The 18,979-nt window shown below is 36.0% G+C and overlaps 1 protein-coding gene across 2 annotated transcripts in view; it reads left to right on the top strand.

Moving 5' to 3' along the window:
• Positions 1-18,979, top strand: part of cdh6 (cadherin 6) — a 130,142-nt gene that overhangs the window by 85,989 nt on the left and 25,174 nt on the right. For both annotated transcript variants that reach the window (XM_002935581.4, XM_004915314.3), the window contains 4 exons: positions 7,041-7,335; positions 13,266-13,385; positions 14,721-14,888; positions 16,009-16,196. In XM_002935581.4, the coding sequence (XP_002935627.1) occupies positions 7,041-7,335; positions 13,266-13,385; positions 14,721-14,888; positions 16,009-16,196 (771 nt within the window). The remainder of the gene's footprint in view (positions 1-7,040; positions 7,336-13,265; positions 13,386-14,720; positions 14,889-16,008; positions 16,197-18,979) is intronic.

The following is an 18,979-nucleotide window of genomic DNA, read 5'->3' on the forward strand; positions in this document are numbered from 1 at the left end:
GCTTCAGTATGGTGACTTTTCTTGGGCCAGGTTGGAGCTGCAGGGTGCCATTGAGTCCTATGGGAGGCTTCCAAAATCATGCTAAGTCTGAAAGTTTCGCCCGCCGCTTACGAACGCTTAATACGAAAAACTCGCGACAAGATACGAGCGAATCGTAACGGCTCCGAAAAATTTGCGTCTTTTCGCGCAAGTCGTATTGGTTACGAAAAAGTCGCGACAATTTCCGAAAAATCGTAAAGGCGACGAAAAAATTGCCAAAAATACGAAAAAGTCGCAAAATGTTCGTTTTCCAATCGGATTTTTTCCAATTTGGATTCGAATTCGTGTCTTACTAAATCAGCCCCTAAGTGTGTTGGGGCTAAGCAGTGCTTCAGTTTACACACAGCAGGGTACTGACATACAATTCTATCTGCAATTAGAAGTAAATTGCAACTAGAATACCTGATCCAGTTACTCATATAAAAAAAATAACCGCAATGTAAGCAGTTATTTTAGTGTAGCAGCCTTGGCCTGTCATAAAACAGTAAAGAAAAGAATGTATTAAAATACCTTTTCCAAGTCCATATTTATTCTGTAAACTATCCTGCTGGCAACCAGAATGGATCAATGGACAAACAGATGGACCCCTTCATGGCTACACTCTATACTCCAGAGCTAGTCCTTACAGCTTTTCTTTGCTGTGCTGGTTCTTCTCACAGACCCATGAGGCAAATCTGCAAAATCACAGAACATGACCAAGCCATAGAACCATTTTAACAACTTCCAAATGTTAAATATGGCTTGTGCTTGTTTTTTTTCATGGGACTGATGCTGTGCATAAGGTAGCTTAGGTCAAGGGGCTATTTGATATGTTAAATTTGTATAATATAATATATATCAGTACTGTGGTGTACACAGTATAATAAATAGCCAGACATAAACAGACCTTTCTTGAAATATTATAACTAGAGAATAGAAATTAACAAAGGTTTCTTCAAGTAGAGGTTTTAATCCCCTGGGACACCTTCTTCAAGTCAAATCTCTAGCTTGTCTCAAAGGGATTCTGTCATGATTTTTATAGTGCAGTTTACTACTAAATTACGCTGTGTACATTGCAAATAATTAATTCTACCATTTAACATTCATTCTTGAACCAATAAATGTATGTTTTTATTTGTAATATTTGTATGTAGGCAGTCATCTCAGGCCATTGTGTCAAATTCTGTGCTTTCGAAAGAGTCAGCACTTTACATAAGCTATTGTTGTTTATACTCAATTTAACTGGAGTCATGGCTGGACTTGGGTATTTTATTTTTGAGTGCTATTCCTATATCTACCACTAGTTGGGACATGGGATCATTTTTAGAAATGCAGATGTTAGGGAACTGCTATCTTGTTACCTGGCCATTTTTCTGTTGTGAGGCTGTGGGGGGGGGGGCTCAACAGTAAAGAGTATCTGAAGTTTATTAGAGCACAAGTCACATGGCTGTGGTACCCTTGTAAATGAAGAATATGTCTAGCCCCATGCAAAATTTCAAAATTAAAAAACTGTTTGCTCTTTTAAAAAATGGATTTCAATGCAGGAGTCTGCTGGAGGAATTCTATTAACTCAAACATGTTGTAAAAAAAACATGTTTTCCTATGACAGTAAGGAAGATTATATATATATATATATATATATAAATATATTATGAGTAGTGATGAGCGAATCAGTCCCGTTTCGCAAATTTTTTGGCGTCAATTTTTGGACGTGCGGCGATTTTTTTCCGCGGCAATTTTTTTCATCCGTTTCGCAAAACAATCCGCCAATGGCGAAACGCGGAAATTATCCACAAATCCATGCCTGGCGAAACATCACTAATTATGAGACATTCTGCAAACAAAAATGGAAATTAAACTTAAACAATGTAATAACATACAACTATAGAAATATCATCTTCAACTACAGTGATTTCACCGAGTGGGTCCTGGTAAACATAAAATACACTGCCAGATTTCATGCTGTTGATTTTTGTCAGATGAACACAGCGAAATCTGTGGGATGACAAGATGAGAAGAAAACCCTGAAACTAGACTTAATGTTATAGTATAGTTGTTGAAAGAATGTTCCCAAAAAGAGTTACTTCTAAGTCTCTCACTCCCACCTTTCCAAATAATTCATGTATCCAGTAAGGTGGAGTAATGAATAGCACAGGCTGGATGTGTGGCACAACCTGGATCTGTCAGAATTACTTATTAACTTTTTGACCCTCATGTTCTTTTTTGAGAATATACTGAAAATCTGCATGGTTGATGTGTTCTGAGGACAGTTTTAAAATTCACTGTGATATATCAGCACTCTTGAAAATGCTATGGGAATTCATTCTTTCTTTCTTTTAAAGGGCAAATAAAGCTTAGCAAGGACCTAGGTTATACATGCAGATGATTATGGTTCTGTACCAGCCCATGGTAGCCACAGCCGTTTACAAGTAAAGATCTGTGAATCCTAAGATGCCCATGTAGTTCCCCGTCTTCTTTTCTGCTGCTTCACTGCACCTGATCTGTGCTGCTGTGTCACCTCATACAGCCAACTCATAATATACTGCATATATAGAATATAAATGTTACAATACAAGGCTAATTAGTTAATAAAACAGATTGTTAGTACAAGGCAGCTCAGAGACCAGTGTAATCAGTATTTAATAATCAACCCTGTAGTTTATCAGCTTATATGGCAGACAGACCTTACTTTATGCTTGATAATTTGCGAAGACCCCTTAGCTTAGCTCCTCAACAGCTATCCAGAGCACACTGTGCATGTGCAGTTTTACTGAAACTCCTAACAAAATGCAAGATGGTGAACACCTATGATGAATTTGAAGGCCTGAATAATTACTATTATAGAGATGTTGAAACTTTAGGCTGGAGCATTAAGATTATAATATAATATATGGCTCTTTATCCACATTTGTCTTCAGGGTCTATTTCTTCTTTAACCTCTTCAGAGAGCAATATTCTTGCTGCATTTATTCATTCTGTAATAGGTCAGTCTTGCAATAATTGTAAAGATAAGTAGTTCACCTGGTAAACATGGCACTTTCTAATTAAGCAAGTGTTTCCAAAGGCTAATACATTAATACTTTGCCAGCTATACCTAAAAGTAGAAAAACATACAAAACAGTTCATGTTTCCCATAAAGTTTTTTTTAAGTGTTTTATTTGCAAGTCCTGTTAAACTGTAAAAGCGATCAATGGTTAATTAACAATAAAATCTTTTATACATTCAGATTCTTAAAGTTTGTAACAAAATGTGGCATAGGCAATTTTACTCTTTTGTAACTGAGATTTAGAGGAAAATGAGATTGGAAATTGCTGATGCAGAACAATGAAACAAAGATATATACTGTATTAGTTTGAGATCCCATCCCTACTGTCCATATATTGATTGTCTCTTTGTTTTAGACTTTATGAAATGATGGTTTGTGCTACTGCTGCAAAAAAAAAAGGAAAAAGAGAAAGTTTTCTTTGCAAACTATCGTGGCAAGGTCTGCTGAGAACTGATTATTCATATACAGAGAATGAGAGAGATTGCATGGGGTGGGATAAACAAAGACATTCTGCATAGATTTTGTGACAGAGAATATAACCTTTGTTACTTTATTATACAAAAAAAAAGATGGCATCAGCTCTACAGCTAAAAATGTAGAAGCAAATTCATGTGGGAAATGTAAATGAGGTATTAACCTTCTATTGTGTAAAGCAATGGGACTAAGACTCTAACACTGCAAAAAGTACATATATTGTGATTACATTTTTTATTTTTAATTTTTAACTTTTAATTAACTAAAATATATTTTTTTTTTGCTTCATTGTGGTTAGTTTTAAGAAATAGCTATGCAGACATAACTATTCTCTGTAAATTTATGAAAAAAACATGACAGGGATTTAACGTCTCAAGTTATGTTTGTACCATTCATTGTTGTCTAGCATTGTCCCTGTGATCTTAGATCAATCAAAGAATTGCTTGGCTATGTTGTCTCTTATTCTTGGGTGTCAATGATTGCTCTATTGGTTGCATATAGAGTGGTGACACAAAATTTGGCAGCGGTTCAGAGGCTGAGAGGTGAATTTTGTCCTCTGCTCATTTCTGCAAGATAGCAGTAGTAGACAAAGCAGCCCATTTTCCATAGTACTAAGGGGATTATGACACATCAGAGCCAGAACTAGGCATAGGCAAAAGAGGCTTGTGCCTAAGGCGAGACCGGGGGGCGGGGTGTGGAGATGTCAAGGCACATACCTCTTATCTGCCTACCCCCTTGTCCAGCCCATCAAGTTCTGCTCACCTCTCTCCTGATCTGTGGCACTTGCTCCCCACCACCTGCTCATCATTCCAAATCCTCCCCTGTGTCACTGAAAGTGGGGGGTTGAGGCCACCTAGATTGCCTATGTCTAGTATAAATAAATTTGAAGCAACTGGACTTGTTTAGTAATCATTGAAGACGTTTCACTACTCATCCGAGCAGCTTCTTCAGTTCAACTGACTGGTATGGTAGCCAAGGGGTTAAACTATGCAGTGACACCACAACACATCCCAGTGGTTGAGCTCATCACAGCCACAGAATCTGCCATCAATAACAACCATATAAAGGTGGAGGAAGCAGAACAACTCAGACTAAAAGTGTCAGCTGCATTGTCAAGTGCCAGAGCACCCCCCTCTAACCTTACTACACAAGAGAGGAGAGCTCTCACATCTCTCAGTAAGGACCCGAACATCACCATCCTGCCAGCAGATAAAGGGCGATGCACAGTTGTGCTAAACACAACTGACTATCACTGCAAAATGACCTCGCTACTCAGTGATAGCAATACATATGAACCTTTAAGGAGAGACCCAAGCAGCAGTTACAAGAAAAAGGTGATAGATTGCCTACAACAACTTGAAAAGGAGGAAGCCATTGATCGAGCTTTATACCACCGCCTGTACCCCAGAGAAGCTACACCATGCTTATATGGACTCCCCAAGATACATAAAGATGGAGCACCACTCAGGCCTATTGTCAGCAGCATCAATTCAGTGACTTACAGCATTGCAAAATACTTGGCCAACATCTTAGCCCCATTGGTAGGTAAAACAGTGCATCATATCCAAAATGCCAAAGAGTTTGTCACCAAGATTCAAGGAGTCAAACTAGAGGCAGAAGAAACTATGGTATCATATGATGTCACTTCACTGTTCACATGTATACCTACCACAGAGGCTACTGAGACTGTAAGAAATCGACTGCAGAAAGATGACACCCTCAGCAGCAGAACGAAACTCAGTCCCAACCAAGTATGTTTATTGTTAGATTTGTGCCTGAACACCACATACTTCAAATACAAGGACCAATTTTACAGGCAAAAACATGGCTGTGCAATGGGTTCACCAGTTTCTCCCATTGTAGCAAACTTGTATATGGAAGAAGTGGAAAGGAAGGCCCTACTCACATTCAATGGAACTACACCAAGTCACTGGTTCAGGTATGTAGATGACACGTGGGTTAAAATCAGATCCAACGAAGTGGCGGCCTTTTCAGAACACATTAACTCAGTGGACAACAACATCAAGTTCACAAGGGAGGATGTCCATGAGAACAAACTTGCTTTTTTGGACTGTTTGATATCCATTCAAGAGGGGGGTATCTTGAAAACAGAAGTATACAGGAAACCCACTCACACGGATCAATATCTGTTGTTCGATTCCCACCATCCGCTGGAACACAAACTGGGTGTCATTAGAACTCTACACCACAAGGCAGAAAGTGTAACAACTGATACAGAGTCCAAGGACAAGGAATGTAAACATCTCAGAGGAGCACTGAAAGCTTGTGGCTACCCAGACTGGGCCTTTGTCAAAACAAGAGCAACTAAGCCCAACAGGAACACCAAAAGGAATAACCGTCCTGAGGCAGAGAGAAGGCGCAATATAGTCATCCCCTATGTAGCAGGAGTGTCGGAGAAACTCAGGAGAATTTTCAACAAACACCACATCCCTGTGTTTTTCAAACCTAGCAACACACTGAGACAAAAACTTGTACACCCAAAGGATCCAACACCAAAGGAAAAACAAAGCAATGTTGTATACGCAGTCCAGTGTAGCGAGGAGTGCACAGACCTTTACATTGGTGAGACAAAGCAACTGCTCTCTAAGCGAATGGCTCAGCATAGGAGGGCGAACACTACAGGCCAGGACTCTGCTGTCTTTCTACACCTAAAAGACAAGGGACACTCCTTTGAAAATAGCAATGTCCAAATTTTGGACAAAGAAGACCGCTGGTTTGAAAGAGGTGTAAAAGAGGCCATTCATGTCAAACTGGAGAAACCATCCCTTAACAGAGGCGGGGGACTTCGACACCATCTGTCTGCTACATACAATGCTGTTCTAACATCTGTACCCCGGCAGTTTCAGAACTCTTCACACATCCATTCATGCAACTCTAACAAGTAACACCTGTTTGAAGAGTTGCATGATACTTGGGTAATCCTTTCAAAGTAACTCCACAGCATTCACACCTCTGTGAGTTTCAGATGTCACCTTTCTGAAGAGTTACATAGTGCCATTGTGATTGGATTAGTGGAAGAGTATATATGCTAGGACTTCCCATACCAGTCAGTTGAACTGAAGAAGCTGCTCGGATGAGTAGTGAAACGTCTTATTACTAAACAAGTCCAGTTGCTTCAAATTTATTTATACTAGATATACCATGACCTGAATGAAAATCTTCATAGACATAGATTGCCTATGGTATCTGACCAGCCTGGCCCAGCACTGGACACAACAGAAGGGTTATGGTTGATGATAAGAAATGTTGTTGGTGGCAAAACTGTGTCTAGGAACGATGTGGAAAAATTGAGTCTGTAGTATCTTCATAGAACCTAGGAAACATAAAGTAAATGATATTTATTTTAAATATCTTGGTTAAATGCAAAATTAAAACACATGATGAATATATAGCTGTACATTACTATAAGCATATGTATTTTACTGCACATAAACTTATGACATTTTCCATAACTAAATCTTATTCCTTTTTCTTACTACAGCTTCACTCTGACCAGGACAAAGGAGACGGATCTCTAAAATATATTCTCTCTGGCGATGGAGCAGGAGACTTATTTGTAATCAATGAGAAAACTGGAGACATTCAGGCTACAAAACGACTCGATAGAGAAGAAAAGCCAGTCTATATATTACGTGCACAAGCTGTGAAAAAAACAACTGGCATCCCAGTTGAACCTGAATCCGAGTTTGTTATTAAAATTCACGATATTAATGACAATGAACCAATATTCACCCAAGATCTTTACACTGCCACTGTTCCCGAAATGTCAGAAGTGGGTGAGTACAAGAGAAGATTTTGTCATCTGTGTATACTTAGGCACAGCTTTTGGGTTTTTTTAACCTGAACCTTGTGAATATGACCTTTTGGAACCTTTGGGGACCTTTGTCAAGGATCTGAAACATCAGATTGACAGTTTCATGCTTTAATAAAAAAATAATGTAGTTAATTCTGAATTAATTTGTATGCTGGCCCCTTACCTTTTTATTAACAATGTCAGAATTGGCATATGGGTGCAAATGCTAAAATAAATGGCCACTTATAGATTGTTTCAGTTCAATATTTGTCTAGTTAAAATATGTTAATATTTAATTACAATAATGGTTTGTATTTCATACCAACTATAACTCTACAGTTCTCAGAAAGGTAATGAGAAGTCACATGGTTCATCAATCTGCTGATTAGGAAAAAAAGCTTATACAGTTACATGAAACCTAAACACTAAGGGGCAGATTTATTATGCTGTGTAAAAAATGGTGACAAAATGTGCTTATGCTGAGTAAAAAACAGCGTAAAAACTGCGTAATTTTTTCACACAATTTTTTCTTCCACAGGAACTTAAAAGTAAGAAAGTAAAACCTGTTGTTCGGATGGCGAACTTCTCCATTTATTTTTCTCAGCTTTTTTTTGGCACATTTTATTTTACACAGCATAATAAATAGGCCCCTAAGAGCAGTAGAATAGTAGAATCTTCTAGGTGAGGACATGGGGGTAAACCTCTTTCTTTTGAAAAATGTAAAATTGGTTGTTTAAAATATAAAAATAAATCAGTGACATGACCATATTGTAACAGTTCAGGAAAATTTGAACTGGCTCTATTTGCCTTCAAGCAAACGAGGATGGAATTTTGAATGAAATGTTTGTATGGTCTCCTAGATAATAACAGAAACCTATTCTGGTTAGGGATGTCTTTATTGTTGATATTCATTCAAAAGCATCGTGAATGATAAATGAATCTGTCCCATTTCGCTTTGCTGAAAAATTTGTGAAACTGCTGAAAAATTAGCAAATAGGAGTAAAATTCGCAGCTACTGCACGGCTTTTTTGATGCACAACTTTTTTGACACCACTGTGACTTTTTTTGATGTAACCTCTCCATATTGGACATGACCGCGACTTCTCCCTCACGAAAATTTTAGCTTCAGTCTCACGAAAAATTTACCGAAATGCTGAATTTCACAGCGAATTCATGCCTGCTGAAAAAGTTCACTCATCGCTAATGATAAATGTTTGTGACTATTGATAATCATATGATCAAAGTGTTGAAAAATGGCTCTGTGTCACTAGTTGATTTGCTCATTGTGCTGTCCAAATGTTGTTGGTTTAATTCTAAAAATTGAGAGGGGTACAATAATATTTAGACTTATGCATAGTGATCAAGCTTCCCCATTAGGAATTTCATTTACTAGCATTTCCCTGATTACCATTGATCTATAATTAAATCTACTGTTACACATACATTTGCAAATGTGATATTAACTGTTTCAGAACTTCTCTACTAGAACCATCTGAGCTATTTTTGTAGCACATCAGACAGTGCCCTCCAGTCTATGCAAGGACTTAAGGTGGCCATACACGGGCCGACTATAGCTGCCGACATCGGTCCCTTGGACCGATTCGGCAGCTAATCGGCCCGTGTATGGGGAGAGCAGAGCAGCCTGGCCGACCGATATCTGGCCTGAAATTGGCCAGATCTCGATCGGCCAGGTTAGAAAATCTGGTCGGATCGGGGACCGCATCGGCTCGTTGATGCGGTCCCCGATCCGACTGCCCCATTGCCGCCCACATAATCCGATCGTCTGGCCCCAGGGCCAAACGATCGGATTATTATTTTTTTTACCTAAATGGTCCCCGATATCGCCCACCCGTAGGTGGGGATATCGGGGGAAGATCCGCTCGCTTGGCGACATCGCCAAGCGAGCGGATCTGCTCTTGTATGGCCACCTTTACCTTTTGAGTGTTAGGATTCAGGAGAGTAACCAATTATCTGTATGGAGTAAACAGAAGGAGCATTTGCAATTAACCTTTTAATAGATTTTGAGAAGTCTAAAGAAAGTACCTGATTTCGCCTTTGAAAATCTTTGTACCTGATAAGGGGTAAGAAATTTCCCTGTGACTTAACCATATGAAGCTTCTAATTACATACCCTTGTCATACCTGCACATAGAACAGTGACATGCTCCCAGCTCTAGTACAGGTATGGAACATGCTATGCTTCCATTTCAAGGTGGTTTTTCATGGTGAGGGCAGTGAGGTTGTGGATTGCCCTTCATAGAAATGTGGTAATGGCAGATTCTGTTAATGCTTTTAAAAGGACCTGGATACATATTTGAACAAGCAGAATATCCAAGGCTATTGTGATACTAATATCTACAGTTAGTATTAGTGGTTGTATATATAGTTTATGTATGTGAGTGTATAGATTGGTAAGTATAGGTTGTGTGTGCTGGGTTTACTTGGATGGGTTGAACTTGATGGACTCTGGTCTTTTTTCAACCTTATGGAACTATGGAACTATGGAACCTGAATGCTCGGGACCTGGGGTTTTCCAGATCTTTCTGTAATTTATATCTTCACGATTTAAGTCTGCTAAAAATCATTTAAATATTGATTAAACCCAATAGGCTTGTTTTGCCTCCAATAAGGATTAATTCTATCTTAGTTGGGATCAAGTACAAGGCACTGTTTTATTAATACAGGGAAAAAGGAAATCATTTTTAAAGATTAAAATTATTTGCTTATAATAGAGTCTATGGAAGATGGCCTTTCTGTAATTCAGAACTTTCTGGATAACGGGTTTCTGGATAAGGGATCCCATACCTGTACTTTGTTAGTTAATTACAAGTGTGGGTAGCTATTTTGGAATTATACAGTAAGTATGAAACCTCTGATCTAGTCCAATAATCAATGGCAACCAACCAATTACTAAACAGCTTTGATCAATCTAGCACAGTTAAAACAATTAAAAGCAAAGGCGTAACTATTGATTGCATATTACTATTCTAGGGAACATTTTTCCAATGTTATCCAAGAACCCACAGCATGTCAGATGAAGCTGAGTATGTACTATACAGTCTGATTTGACAACTGAAAGGCTGCTATTCTTACTGATGTAAAATATAAACTTGAATTAGCTTTTTGCAGTTTTCCCTGTTACTGGAGAGTTTTTGCTTATGCTTTTGTTTGCTAATAAAAGCTGTCCCACAATATTTTCACTGCAATTAAATTGTGTCTACTCTGGTACAAACTGGCACATGAGATTCACAGAGCCTATTGAAGTAAGACTTGATTTACCAAAATATTTTTTAAAAAATCCAATGCAAATATTTAATGCACAGCCTTAGAGTAAAGTGGCATCTGACCAGTAATAAAGGAAGCATACAAAATGGAACTAAAAAATCTCGACATGCTTAGAGCCACAAAATGTAGCTTAAAAAGTGTACTAACACATTGCTAGTGTTCAGAGGGGCAGTGTTCGTTATGCACATCTCCTCTAATGTTGACAGGTTTTGCACTGTAAGAACACAATCATAAATGAACAATAGAAAATGGAAAAAAACAGCTCCACATATCAGATCCATTGATCTTGTAGACTGCAACACAGAGCAAGAAGCAGATAATTAGTTCTCATTAGGGCAGCCTTTGTAGACAGAAATAATAACCCAAGAGTGCACAAGTGTCTGTTCTTTATTCTATTTTGACTTGGCGGTCACACTGGCATTCTGCAGCCTTTGAACCATTAAATGTAAACTCCAAATCTTTTACTCATTTGTCTCTTTAGGGAAAATATTAACAACTCTGCCAACTTTTTTCATACTCTACCCAGCTTCAAATGGTCAGTGATTATAATAAAATAAAGATTCTTTGGTATATTTATTATAAAAATTCTGTTTTCTAGGAACCTATGCTTAATAAATATTCAAAAAAAATGGAAGTATGATTCCTCTGGCGTAAACATTATATTCAAAAATACATATTTATGTAATCTTAAAATGTATTTTGCAGTACTTAAACTGTGTGTACAAAACTTTGTGTCCTACCTTGTTATCTGCTTTTGTTTTTTATTAGTCTTTGTAAGCTGTTGCAGTGCCCATCATTAGGCTTAGAGGCAATAAGTCTGATGTAAATAAAAAATGACTTCATTAGTGGTTCCTTTTTGGACCCAATATCATAATGGTTTTAAAGGCTTTTCCTGCTGGATTATAAAGTGATGTTTCAGTAGCTGTGTATAGCTGCCACATTCATCACACTCACACAGATATTACTGTCACCTCACTTTCAGATATGACTGTCAGCCTTACCCTAGCATATGATCTACAATTCAGAGGTGCTAAAATCCTTTGATGCAATGACATTCATTTAATATAGCTTTGTACAAACTAGCATTCCATCTTCCTAATCTTCCTTGTAGCTTGTTCTGTGCTTACATACAGCACTGATGATGAGACTCCTGGTGTACGCTAGATACTCTATGTAGTGTGTTGTTGGTCTGAGCTTCTTGCTCAGAAAGTTGATGACACCTTAGTCGTCTAAGGTCTTAAATCATCTAATTCCTAGAAGAGACTTTTGGCCAAGGGTCATCTGTCTCCTTCACAAAAAAAAATATTTCCCACCTAAAACCTTTTCATAGCAAGGAAATTGCTAACATGGATTCTTGATAACTCCTTATACAAATCCTATGAGTCATATGAAATAGGTCATATTCTGCTTCAGAAACACATAATTTGTAGTCATTTCACCACCAGAATATATGGCCGGGGCCATTCATTTGGCTTATAATACTCCAGTGACTTCTACTGTTGGCAGGATAGGTCTAAAGTCTCAAAGATAAAAAAAACACAAGAGAAAGGTCATGGATCTACCATTTATAATTTGCCTCCTTAAGACGAAGATATTCTATCACTATTAATAGTAGTATGAATTCATATTCCAGAGCTCTGTACAATACAAAAGTTGTATATATCAAACATAAAAATTACACAAAATGATACAGGAGTTCAAAAGAGTCATGTACAATAGAGCTTACAACCTAGCAGAATATGCTAAAATAGATGTTTATACTGCAATTTCAGTTATTGATTTTATTCTAAAGTAAAGTGGTCAAACACAAGGTAACTCACTAAGAGAAAAAGTTTTCTTCAAACTCAGACAGTTTCAGATCAGCAGGACTTGATCAATAGCTACAAGGCTAAGAAACTTTTTATATTTCTGTAGCAAAAATGCTGCCATACATAGCTCCTATGTTTAAACAAATGGTGTCACAAATATCTAATAGCAAACTGTATTCATGATAGACTTTCTTAAATCAGCCATACACTAGAAAATCCACTTGTCTGCAACAAATCAGATATTAGTAAAAGACTCTCATTTTGGCCCCTTATGTGAGCTGATAGGCTGCTGACTTGTTAGAAGTGGAAGCCAATGTCAGCCTGTGCCAGAGGCTCTGCCTGTGCACTTTGCTTTCTCTGCCATTTATAGCTATATATTTTTCTGTATTGTACAAGGCTATGTACTAAATGGGGCTTAGTTTACCAAATTGTTGCAACCCATAACACCCAATCGGATGTTTGCTTTCATTATTTATGGCTAAAAGCTAATAAAGTGAACTGCTCATTAGTTGCTAATATTGGTTATGGGACTAGGGCAAGGTTATGTACAGCACTGTTAAAACATAATCCATATGTGTATAGTATATATACTGTAATTTGTAACACATTGTAATAAAATATTTTCATAGTGTCAGTCACTTGCATGATAATAATAGTTAAAACATTTTTTTAACATATTTCCATATTATTCGTTACAACTAATCTCATAAAACAGTGTGATATTAGTTCTGATAGTTTGTTTGCTACACCAGTTAAGAACCGGTTTGTTAAAGTTTAAATACTTTGATTTAATATGCAATAACCTTTCTTTGTCATTACAGGGACATTTGTTGTTCAAGTTACAGCAAATGATGCCGATGATCCAACTTATGGAAACAGTGCAAGAGTTGTCTACAGTATTCTGCAGGGACAGCCATACTTTTCTGTTGAGTCTGAGACAGGTCAGAAGAACTTAGCTATGCCTTTGTTTCTGTAATTGAAGATGACATGTTAAGTCAAGCTAGGACATACTTGACAAAATATGAAAGAGATTATATTTTCCACCCTGCACAAACTGACAAACTCAATCGAGCAAGACATCTGTAAACATGACACCTGTGTTATTAAAATCTAAAAATCAAAGCTGAAATATAATTAGGGTTCTGCTGAAAATAGTTTTCTCTTTGAACAGGAAAAGGGTACAAAGTTTTCTTTGCAATAACTAAACATGACAGTGGTTGCTTTTATTTTTACTCACAATAAGATACTGGGGGCTGATTTTCTTTAACATTATGCCTTTTAAGGTCCACAGCAGGACTTAAATGCAGAGCATTATGGATTAATTACTGTATAATATACATGACAGACTGATCTAATTAGATAAAATTGGATTTTTTGTTTCTGTGAATGTAAGATGACAATGAGAAACAAGCATTTATATGACTTAAGAACAGTAACATCAAAAAATTAAAGTTATTGTTAAATGTTATTTAGAGATCTGTACAATTATATCTATGTTTTTAGGATCAGACTTTCTGGACAAATATCTTGCACATTTTATGCCTTACTTTTCCTTACTACACTAACTAACCTGCATAAAGAAATGTGGGTGTGTCTGTGCTGACCATAAAAAGGGAGGCAACAGTATGTCTTCACATTCCTTTCATATTCTACCATTTTAGTTAATTACAGTAATGAACAAAATATTGCAACATGTCTATCCTGTTATGTAGGTGCATTTCACCCAAGCCAGATACATCACAGATTGATTTAAATGTAAAGCTTATATGTTATGTGTTCACAATATATAAAATATATTGATTCCAAGAAGAAATTATTTACTCATATTTCATTTATATAAATATAAACTGGTGCTTAGAGGGCTCACATGCCAATGGTATGGGAAAAAATGCTGCAGAGCTAAGGTGTAAAAGGGGTTCAACCCTTAGGGCCTAAATATCCATTGCAAGGTACAGGATGCAACACATGTGCACAAAATGTGCCATATGCCAGTTTTTGGCTCTTTTGTACCTTGCCCTGTTTTAGGCAAGTAAGTCCTGTGTTTCTCTTGTAATACCAGGAAAATGTTTTTATTAGTAGGCTTATTCATGAATAAACTAATTATTTTTCCTAGGACACCTATCAACATTAAAATGTCAGTAAAACAAGATTTAAACACACCGATTAATACATATTAAATTAATGTTTCATATGTATATGTTTTCATGTTAGAAACAAAAATGTGTATTTCCCTTACAATTCTTGATTTTAATGATAATACATTTTTCTCATGACAGGTATCATTAAGACAGCTTTACCAAACATGGACAGAGAAAATAGAGAACAATATCAAGTAGTTATCCAGGCTAAAGACATGGGAGGGCAAATGGGTGGACTCTCTGGAACCACAGTTGTGAATATTACCTTGTCAGATGTCAATGACAACCCACCTCGCTTCTACCAGAGTAAGATGGGTTAATTATCCATTTTCTTGTGATCCACAAGAAGATTACAAAGACAGAAAAACAGAGGAACATCTGTAAATCAGCAGGGATAAAAATAGCATTGAATGTGGCTCAGTGGAGCACTTTGATTTATATCATTGACAGAAATGATAGCCTTGAGGCTTTACAAGTTGTATATATTCTATATATTGATATAAGGGATATTCCTTTGTCTGGCCTTGCTTTCTTGCCAGAAGAGATCACCCAACACTTTTTCCTCTGAGAAAAATAGTCCTATGATGACTTTAACAATGGAATGTAAGCAGGTTTGAAATGACTGCATCTTTTACAGATTTCCTTCTTTGTGTTTTGAAGTTTTTACAGCTTCAATTCTTTTATATTTGGTGCACATTCAACACAGCATGCCCATGTTTTCTGTTAGAATACACAATCATAAAGAAACTCATAAAAAAATCTGAGGACAAAAGTATAATTTTATTATGGATTACAAATGGAATCAATGTTTCAAACATCCTAGCTCTAGGGTTGGAATTGCTAGAGATGTGTTTACTAAACCACATTCCGGATTATTAGTGAAAGACATATGGTGGTCAGAAATATTGTTTCTTTTTGTCTTTTGAGATTTAGGAGCAGTTTTATCAAAATGTAAGTTTAGAGCTTCTGTTCATTCCTATGCGATTTTTATAAGCGTATTTATCAAATGGTGAACTCTAACTTTCACCCACTGGTTTTTATATATTATGTATTAAACTCTAAACTCAAATTTTGATCGGCATGCCCCTAACTTTCATAAAAGGTTATTGTTTGTATTTTTGAGGGTTTTTTTTTTCATTTTACACAATAGCAATTTTGTGAAGAATTGTGTTTCAGGATATAATTAAATCAGAGCAATATTATGAATATATTATAAATATATTCCCTTACGTAGGTATGATAACTATAATAATCTAGATCTGGCTGTAAAAAATTATCAGAAAGAGTATCCCAGAACATTTAATTTTGAATTATTTTTGTTAAATCTGAAATCCAACATACCACATATCATATTTTCAATAAAAGCATGAGCAAGTTATAAATATAATAAACATATATATTATACAAACATATCAACATGTTGCAGGTACCTATCAATTTCGAGCACTTGAGTCTTCCCCTGTGGGGTCTTCCATTGGCAAAATCAAAGCTAATGATGCAGATGTGGGCGAAAATGCTGAGATGGAATACCACATCAGTGAAGGAGATGAATCAAACATGTTTGAAATTATTACAGACAGGATTACACAAGAAGGGGCCATCACAGTAAAAAAGGTAATGTATTGTATTTGAAAAATAAATAGAGTGTCAAAAATATTTACGCATTTGATATCTATATATATATACATATATTACATATATATTTATGCACTATATATATATATATATATCTCAAACAAGGGGTGGCACTCCGCTTCAGTTTTTTATCCAGGGTGCAAGGTAAATGGTTTAGATATCGAAAAAAAAACCAGCAACACCGGATTAATTGCAAAAAAAATTAGTTGTGTATTAAAAAATGCATAAACCCCCTCTCTTTCCTTATTTCTTACTTCAGCAATCTACATTATCAATCTGACAAACTTGTTAAAAAATACAAATAAAGAGCTAAAGAAAAAAAATGCAACATTACGTTTCGGTCCCCGTCAGGACCTTTCTCCGGTGTTGCTGGTCTTTTTTTCGATATATATGTATATATACAAGAAATTTAAAATCAAGTGTGAGTATATATATATATATATATATATATATGTATATACAGTATATATATATATATATATATATATATATATAAATATATACACACGTGGTTTTAAATTACTTGTCTCTAGATTAATATTCATAAGGCATGAGAAAATGAAGAATGGGTCATATATTGTATGTCAGTGGTCTGCAAAGAATTCTCCTCCACGTTCACCAAAGCCACAAATTTGCCCTTCAGTGATGCTGACTCAGACAAAAAAAGCTTTTAGAGAGATAACTAATATATTCTAAGCAGACATTAATTTTTTGATGTTAAGGTGAGAAGTCATAAATTGTAATATATAACAGCAAGTTTTCTCTCCTTGTGTATGACAGTAAAGGTGTTTTAATACATATTTCATTGTTCATGTCAAGGACCCTATTTTGGATCTTCTGATATTATCACAATAGTATCAGGCACTGTAACATGAAGGTTGGAAAAATAATTACTATTAGAGTGTTTGCAACTGCAAAAAAAAAAAAATATATATATATATTTATATGTGTGTATACAAATATTTTGTAAACAGCAAAAAGAATCATGTCTGCCTTTGATAAAAACTGATATAGCTCAAATAAAGAACTAAAACATCAATGCTTCTTCTATAAACCAAATGGCAGAACCAACTGAGATGTTGTCAGATATATTTTCAGTAAGGGTACTGGCGAGAATGCAATCAGCAACAATAAGCAACATTTTACAGAAGAACCGGTCACTCTGGTGACCCCCTGCTGAGACACAGTAGAAATGTGTTCAGAACCAGGTGAAACTGATTGGCAATTAATGATACTGTGGAATGGCTTAGAAACTCTGTAGTATATAACAAGCATATAGACAATTTTCTGCAAAGTCCAAGAACCAATAAAAATAAATCTGCTTTATGGGTGCCCATGAGCATCCTAGATACATAGATAGATAGATAGATAGATAGATAGATAGATAGATAGATAGATAGATAGATAGATAGATAGATAGATACATACATACATACATACATACATAGATACATAGATAAATATATATCTGTACACTGAACTTGAATGGTTTGGGTATGAGTATGGTGCCTGGCTCTTATATCTTTTCTCTCTGGTTTCAGTGGATTTACATCACTGCTAAAGATCTGGATAGGCTTTTAGTTTTCAATCACATAGTATTTGTGCCTTTTAGCATTCAGCTGTACTGTGCATTCTTATTTGCACCACATTTTTATTTGCTTGTGTAAAAGCTGTACAATAATACTTACATTACTAGTAATTCTTCCTTTTATAGTTATCACACTTTTAGGCCATGGTCATGAATTGAGATTTTCTAGCATTTATCTCGTTGCAATCCATAGGTATTCCATTCAACCAAATACATAGATCCAAAGACACACAAGAGCTTTTCTCTGCATTTTCGGTAATTGCAAACATATTTGTGTTTCTAAGAGATGTTCATTATATTTATTCTGGGTAATGTCCCAGAAACTCAAATACTATGAAACATTAAAAGCTTTGTAAGGCTTTGTGCTGCTTCATCTATACTGCATGTTTTATATTTTTGCCTACTGAAATAACTATGTTTGTTTCTATTTAATAAACATGGAGTATCGCAGGTGCATTTAATTTTGTGTTGCTGAACTCCATAAGGCATACTAGAAGTCAAAAGAGCCTTAAAATGGCATTATACTGCACAGTTTTGATTAAGAAAACAATTATAGTTAAAACTCCAAAATCATCAAAATTAAAGTTAGTTCTGCCAGGCCCAGAAAGCAATATGGTTTATTTTCCAGTGCAGTGTATTGTGTTCCCAGATACAAATCACCATGGTTTTTACCTAGATTTTAGTGTCAGTGAACCATATGTTGTTTCATCCACCGCAGTTGTGTAAAGGGCAAAATGTGTGCTACGTACTTTGCACATCCAAGTTGATGGTAAAATTGGTAATTTAGTGCCAATGCATTTTTCTAGAGCAGGCTGGGCAGGTTGGTAACGTATTTGCATGCAAATACATAAAATAATGTTAATACACTTAAATTTTTCAGCAATTTTAGAGTAGGTTTGGAGGCAAATTTTATTTATTTACATTGTAATTGTCAATTTTTTGCTTAAAATTTAATGGTTGTCTTCTTCTTTTTTTTATCATCTAACAGCAGTTGTGTTGCTTTATGGTTAAAATTTTAGTTAAGAGGACTACAGTGTAATGCACACAACCTATACCTGCATTTTTCCACTCTGTATGTTACTTATGCACTCCTCTTAGGTTCCATGACAGGGAAACTTCGAAAGCAGAAGCAATGGTCGCCCATATTTTAACCCTTACAAATCTGATCTAAGGG

The sequence above is a fragment of the Xenopus tropicalis genome, chromosome 6 (genome assembly GCF_000004195.4).
Source record: "Xenopus tropicalis strain Nigerian chromosome 6, UCB_Xtro_10.0, whole genome shotgun sequence".
NCBI lineage: Eukaryota > Metazoa > Chordata > Amphibia > Anura > Pipidae > Xenopus > Xenopus tropicalis.